General features: G+C 43.1%; 1 protein-coding gene and 1 long non-coding RNA gene across 2 annotated transcripts; both read right to left on the bottom strand.

The window, feature by feature from the left end:
• Positions 1-400: 400 nt before the first annotated feature.
• On the bottom strand, positions 401-1,498 carry LOC122030547. Its single transcript, XM_042589756.1, has 3 exons — positions 1,286-1,498; positions 1,098-1,216; positions 401-755 (listed from the first exon to the last, which is right to left on the bottom strand). The coding sequence occupies exons 1-3, from the start codon at positions 1,451-1,453 to the stop codon at positions 668-670; spliced, it is 375 nt and encodes a 124-aa protein (XP_042445690.1). The 5' UTR covers positions 1,454-1,498; the 3' UTR covers positions 401-667.
• Positions 1,499-4,382: 2,884 nt separating this feature from the next.
• On the bottom strand, positions 4,383-6,974 carry LOC122030548. The gene is made up of 4 exons (XR_006125465.1): positions 6,339-6,974; positions 5,932-6,259; positions 5,530-5,589; positions 4,383-4,570 (listed from the first exon to the last, which is right to left on the bottom strand). It is a non-coding gene; the product is annotated as an uncharacterized LOC122030548 (long non-coding RNA).
• Positions 6,975-7,619: the final 645 nt, after the last annotated feature.

A 7,619-nucleotide genomic window follows, 5' to 3' on the forward strand; every position in this document is an offset into this window, starting at 1 on the left:
ACAGCGTATGTACGGATGGTCGAGAGGCCGGATCAATGACAACTGTACCACCCAAAGGCCGCCACTATTCTCGAGTGACCGGATGGACAGGTGCATAGTGGCTGAATAGCTACGTCTGCGACGAGGGTCCCTGCTGCCCGCGACGCCAGCTATCACTACCCATGAGTGTGCGAGTGGGGGCACGACAGGACAAGCGGCACACTCCAGCTACCACTACCCATGAGTGGCCGAGCGTGCGGCCCTGGCCAACAACCGCCTCAACCACAAGGGAGACAGGATCATTAGCAATGCATGCAATGACATGATGCGAACATTGCAACAGTCATCATATATATATAAACAGAAATAGGTATGCTACATGAAGCCAGCATGCTCAGTAAGGTGTGCAAATAAACAGCAAACCAAAGCATGTAAACATGGTATCAGGTGCCCATATATCCAATACCTAATATCTAATGTCTGGTATCTAGTATCTGGTACCTGATATCTGATATCTAGTAATATAGTATCTGCTAAATATTATCGATAGCAACAAGAGGCTGTATAGAAACAAACAAGAGTAGCTCAAAGATTGAGTGGAAGTATCAAACGCAGGAAAAATAAGAGTGGAGTCAACATAGATACAGCAACTATCTGAACATAAAGCTCATGCACTAGGATCAGAATACTAAAGAGATAAAACAAAAAGTACCCGCCTTTTTCTGTCGATCGTGTCAAGTAGTCTCGCTTCAAGACGCTTGTCTCGAGTCCACATCCTGTAAATCACAAGCTATACAGTTTAGCTAATCACGTATACGACAACTAGCTAAACCTAAAACTCAATAATTCAAGATCTACCAAAATCCACATATCACACAGATTAATCCAACCCATCACTACTAATCATGATATCAATCTTAAGAATATATTACAAATCATGTACTCCTCTAAATCAACCATAAACCTTCATCTCAATAACAATTCATCCACATGATAATCACACACAAACTAAAATCCACTCAAGCAATAAATCACAACTAACTAGAACTAGAACACTCTAACCATTTCACAACTAAAATCAAATATGGTTAATACACGAAATTACCTTCTCAACTTACCAAATCCGATTCTCCGCTTGACGAAGATATTCAATCGCCACAGCAATAGAAGTAAGACTCTCACCTTGGATCCGATAAGAGCATGGTATCACAACAATGATCGAAGCTAGATATAAGTGCTGTCCTCCAAATCAAAGAACCCTAAATCATCACTGATCATAAATCAACAAAGCTTAGGGCTTCGTTACCCATTTGCTTGCTAATCTTCTCCCGAGTTGTTCACTGATCCCACAACTACTCACGAAGGATGGTGGTCGATGACGGCGTTGACAACGCGAACAGAGACAGCACGAGGAATTAGGCATTTCATTAAACATAGGATCTGCACCACCCACATGACCAATTAAGCAATACATCCATACCACAGCAATGTTGACAAGAGCGTCCAAGTCACAACCAACCTTAGCAACACATCCATGTTTGATAGCGAGCTTGCTGGGACAAGGATCGTGGTACCACTACAGTGAAGGAATCCGCGTGATAGGGGAAGAGTTCTATGGCTCCGCAGCAGAGATCCCTCCGGTGGTGACCTCCCTTACTCGGTTGGGTCCTCAAGCGAGGGGAAGGACAGCCCTGTCTTCCTTTGCGTCGAATCTCCCTTCCGGTGGTAGTGGTACCCGATGATACGGCGGCGGCGCACAAATCTGACGCGATCGGACGCCCTCAAGCCGAGATCCGGCATGATCGCACGGCGGCACAGTGACGGATAGGGCTCCGCCGAAAAGGTGGGATCGAGTGCTTGGCTCCCGACGAGGGTTGGGTGTCCGCGGCTAAGTCTGTGAAGGCGATGGCCAGATCTGCGCCGGTGACGAAGAGGTGGACTCGACTACATGCTAGGGCACAGCATCGGGTGGCGCTGGTGGTCGACGACGAAGAGTTGATGGGAGAGGGAGGCTCTGCCTGTGCGGGGTGAGCGAGGCCGGCGATCGCCCGACGCCGTTGTGGGCTTCGGATGGTGGCGCGAGGAAGCGAAGGGGAGAAAGGGAATCGACGAGATAGGGAAGAAGAAAGGGCGGCGTGGCTTGGGTCGGGTGAGAAACGGAAGAAAAGGAGAACTAAAAGGAAATAAATAAATAAAATATAAACTTAGGTATTTAGTTAAACCCTAAGTTTAATTCTCAATCAACTCCCACTAAAGGGTATTTCAAACAGGCTTTCTCTAAACCCAATAATTGATCCCCTTAAAATACGTCATACGAGCTCCGATTAAATCCCAGAAAATTCCTAAAAATTCTTGAAAAATTTAATAAGATTATTTTTTCCAATAACCTTATTATTTAATTATTATTTGGGCACCGTATTTTACATTCTCCCCCACTAATAAAAATTTGGTCCCCAAATTTATTGCTCAACTCAGGGATCCACATCTATGTGTAACAATCCAACAACATACTCATATACAGCTCCATCCAAATATCCTTAACAAACCTCTAACTACAAGGTATGACTCTGTGGGTTATGAGCTCATCCTGCTTCCGCTACTCTCACACTGTTGTCTAGCCAACTATGAGTAAATCAATCATCTCCAAAATCCACAACACCTAGTATCAGCCAATCCTCTAACATCCACATTAAGCCCTCAGTCTGTTCATCTATCTAAAGATATAACGCGGTTCTAAAATAGAATTTTATACTCATGGTTTGCTGTAAAATCTGTCACTATCGTGATGTGAATCATGAATCTCCATTCGATTCAATACTCAGAGATATACCCTGAGGTTCAGTAATCTCTCCATCATATAATCCTGCTTCTCGATCTAAAGAATCCATCCTACAAATCAATAGCTAGAGAGCAAATTCATCAACCAATCACTGATTTCCCAACGCTTCGTATCCTCTTTGTGTCTTGGTAATCCCACAATAAAGTCCATTATAACTTGCGCTCAACTCCATTCCAGTATCCGAATCTACTGAAATAATCTTACTAACCTCCGATGTTCATCCTCCACTTGCTGACATACTAGACATCAAACTACAAAGTCCGCGATGTATTTTTCATGTCATTCAACCAATAGAAACGCTCTAAGTCCCTATACATCGGGTGTCACCCGGATGTATCACAAATCCATAACGAGGTGGCTTCCGACAAAAACTCCTCCCGGATAAGAAGTGACTCAGGATCACACCTAACCTCCCACAGATATAAAGTATCTCGTAAGTAAGCATGTCTCCACTTTTCCAACGTGAAAATAATGTCTGCTAATTCTAAATCATGAGTCAGATAATTTTTCTCAGGATACATCGATCCTCTACAGACTAGTCAAGCCAGCAATGGTATGCAGCTAACTCAGTCAATTCTCCGTCGGTACAAGTCATGAACTCAAATGTAACTTTTAGGTTATCTAACCAGCACACATAACCCGAGGATCAGAATCTCTATAAAATAGAGTGAGTCGGTCTCTTACTACCAAACTAACAAAATTAACTCAGTACTCTACCATCTACACCAACAAGAACGGATCAATCTTCTACTAATCAAGTCAACCAAGGTAGATCGGTCATCTACTAACCGCAACAAGAGTAAACTGGTCCTCTACGAACCGAACCAACTAGGATAAATCAATCCTCTACTACCCAAGTCAATAAGGGTAAATCGGTTCTCTATGAACCAAAGCAATACGAGGAAATTGATTCTCCACGAACCAAAACAATATGATATTTAGCAGATACTAACCACTACTAGACTAGTGATAACAGAAATTACTAACACTAGTGGTATGGTAAAAGAAGTACTATGAGACTGTATTCCTTGATCTCTAGTAGGGTCAACCGTGATCAGTGATTGACTCAACACATTTGATGTATGCTACCAACAACTGGACAGGTACTAACAAAAGCATACTAACACAAAACATAACTAACATAACAACTATGCATGCACTAACAAAAATGTAAGATAACAATATGCAAACATACCGCCTATAGCTTGGAGAATCATGTCGCTGCCTGGTCCCAAATCTCAAAAAGTCACATCGAGAAACCAAATCACAAAAAACCAAAATACAGGAAATAGGCCTCATAAAACCTGGCTCTGATACCAAAAAATTGTCACGCCCCGGCCCAAAAGATTTAAATAATAAGGTTAACATACATACATACAATATACATCAGCCACATACAGCTGGAATATATCTACACAACCATGCAGTTATATAACCAGCCCACTCGGCTGGAACAGAAATAAACACAACCACGCAGTTATATAAATATATTAATCAGCCCACACGGCTATACTAAAATCAACACAGCGGAAATCACAAACAACGATCACAAAACACAAATCAACTAACTGCGAGCCGGCTCGGCTTGACACAATAATATCAAACCAAATACAAGATACATAACACAAGAACAAGAAATGAAACCAAATATAAATAGCGTAAGAATACCAAAATCATAAGAATGTCCTCGAATGTGATGTGGAACTGGCGGGCAGGATCTCCCGGCGACTCTATAAATCCTTTACCTGCTACCTGGTGAAATTACCAATATAAGGGATGGTGAGTATAAATACTCAGCGGGTAATAGACAGATAGTGCATGAGTATAGTAAAGAACTATAGATGCAAAGGTATACAGTCTCGTATGGAAATAAAGATACTACGGTGATATCATAATAAGTGTCCATACCGAAATCATATCCTAGGCTAGTAGTAAAAGGTATAGTGTAGAAAGTCCCGCACCGCTTTATAACTTACGTGGTATCGTGCGAGGTATATACATGAAGTAAGTTTCAAACACATATCACGGTATAAATCTCAACCTTTCAGAAGCATAACAAAGATAAATAAACAACAGATAAGCTAGTATGATGATAAGCAACAACTGATAAGTAAACAACCAGATATAATAACAACGTATATACGGATGGTCACCCCGCCACCTCTCCGCACCACGACCAGTGGTCGAGAGGGATCGATGACCCCCAAAGGCCGCCACTCTTGGCCGGATGGGCAGCGTATGAATAGCTACGCGACGGGGTCCCTCGCCGCGATTCAACTATCACTACCCGAGCGCAAGCACGACAGCGACACGCCCACCACTACCCCGAGCGTCGAGCCACCAACCGCCTCAACCACATGGACGGAGATGATTGATCACGACTGACGATGCGATAGTCATCATATATATATAAATGTAAAACACGATAATGGGTGTGTAAATAAACAACAAAGCGTATAAACATGGTATCGTGCCCATATCAATACCTAATATTTAATATGCGGTATCGGTATCGGTATCCGTATCGATATCTAGTAATATAGTATCTAAATATTATCGATAGAACAAGAGATAAATGATGAGTAGCTCAAAGATTGGTGGAAGTATCAAACGCGGGAAAATAAGAGTGAGTCGAGATACAAGAATCTATCGAACATAAAGATCATGCACTAGGATCAGAATACTAAAGAGATAAAACAAAAAGTACCCACCTTTATCTGTCGATCGTGTCAAGTAGTCTCGCTTCAAGACGCTCGTCTCGAGTCCACATCCTGTAAATGACATGCTATACAGTTTAGCTAATCACGTATACGACAACTAGCTAAACCTAAAACTTAATAATTCAAGATCTACCAAAATCCACATATCACACAGATTAATCCAACCCATCACTACTAATCATGATATCAATCTTATGATTATATTACAAATCATGTACTCCTCTAAATTAACCATAAACCTTCATCTCAATAACAATTCATCCACATGATAATCACACACAAACTAAAATCCACTCAAGCAATAAATCACAACTAACTAGAACTAGAACACTCTAACCATTTCACAACTAAAATCAAATATGGTTAATACACGAAATTACCTTCTCAACTTACCAAATCCGATTCTCCGCTTGACGAAGATATTCAATCGCCACAGCAATAGAAGTAAGACTCTCACCTTGGATCCGATAAGAACATGGTATCACAACAATGATCGAAGCTTGATATAAGTGCTGCCATCCAAATCAAAGAACCCTAAATCATCACTGATCATAAATCAACAAAGCTTAGGTTAAGGGCTTCGTCACTCATTTGCTCGCTAATCTTCTCCCGGGTTGTTCACTGATCCCACAACTACTCATGAAGGATGGTGGTCGATGACGGCGTTGACAACACGAACAGAGACAGCACGAGGAATTAGGAATTTCATCAAACATCGGATCTGCACCACCCACATGACCAATTAAGCAATACATCCATACCACAGCAATGTTGACAAGAACGTCCAAGTCACAACCAACCTTAGCAATGCATCCATGTTTGATAGCGAGCTTGTTGGGACAAGGATCGTGGTACCACTCCAGTGAAGGAATCCGCATGATAGGGGAAGAGTTCTATGGCTCCGCAGCAGAGATCCCTCCAGTGATGACCTCCCTTGCTCGGCTGGGTCCTCAAACAAGGGGAAGGATAGCCCTATCTTCCTTTGCGTCGAATCTCCCTTCCGGTGGTAGTGGCTCCCGATGATACGGCGGCGACGCACAAATCTGACGCGATCGGACGCCCTCAAACCGAGATCCGGCATGATCGCACGGCGGCACAGTGACGGCTAAGGCTCCGCCGGAAAGGTGGGATCGAGTGCTTGGCTCCCGACGAGGGTTGGGTGTCTGCGGCTAAGTCTGTGAAGGCGATGGCCAGATCTGCGCCGGTGACGAAGAGGTGGACTCGGCTACATGCTAGGGCACAGCGTCGGGTGGCGTTGGTGGTCGGCGACGAAGAGCTGATGGGAGAGGGAGGCTCTATCGGTGCGGGGTGAGCGAGGTCGGCGATCGACCGACGCCGTTGCGGGCTTCGGATGGTGGCGCGAGGAAGCGAAGGGGAGAAAGGGAATCGGCGAGATGGGGAAGAAGAAAGGGTGGCGTGGCTTGGGTCGGGTGAGAAACGGAAGAAAAGGAGAACAAAAATAAAATAAATAAACTTAGGTATTTAATTAAACCCTAAGTTTAATTCCTCAATCAACTCCCACTAAAAGATATTCCAAATAGGCTTTCTCTAAACCCAATAATTGATCCCCTTAAAATACGTCATACGAGCTCCGATTAAATCCCAGAAAATTTGTAAAAATTCCTGAAAAATCTAATAAGATTATTTTTTCCAATAACCATATTATTTAATTATCATTTGGGCACCGTATTTTATAGTTCTTTTTGGTTAACCTAGAGTTATTTAAGAAAATAAAATATTAGCTTTCCTTAAAAGGCTTTGTCTAAGCGTTGGTGGTTGCTCCCATATACAAGAAGGACATGTGCCTCGCCTGTTGGGTTCTTCGAGCCGCGAAAACCGCTTTTTCGCGTCGCGGAAACCCCGAAGGACCCAAAGCCGTAGATCCGTGCAAAGATTCGTATACAAAATTTGAAAAACTATTTCTTGTACGAGTTCAAAAACTGATCTACTACTTAGATCTACGAGGAAAAAGTGTTTACCCTTGATGCGCGCCCTACGCGAATCCCGCTCTTCCAAGGTGTTGCCGGATCTCAAGACCGTCAAGCGCCGGTCCTCTAGAAGTATCCACACGGACAACTTAG

Source organism: Zingiber officinale, chromosome 10B, assembly GCF_018446385.1.
Source record: "Zingiber officinale cultivar Zhangliang chromosome 10B, Zo_v1.1, whole genome shotgun sequence".
Taxonomy (NCBI): domain Eukaryota; kingdom Viridiplantae; phylum Streptophyta; class Magnoliopsida; order Zingiberales; family Zingiberaceae; genus Zingiber; species Zingiber officinale.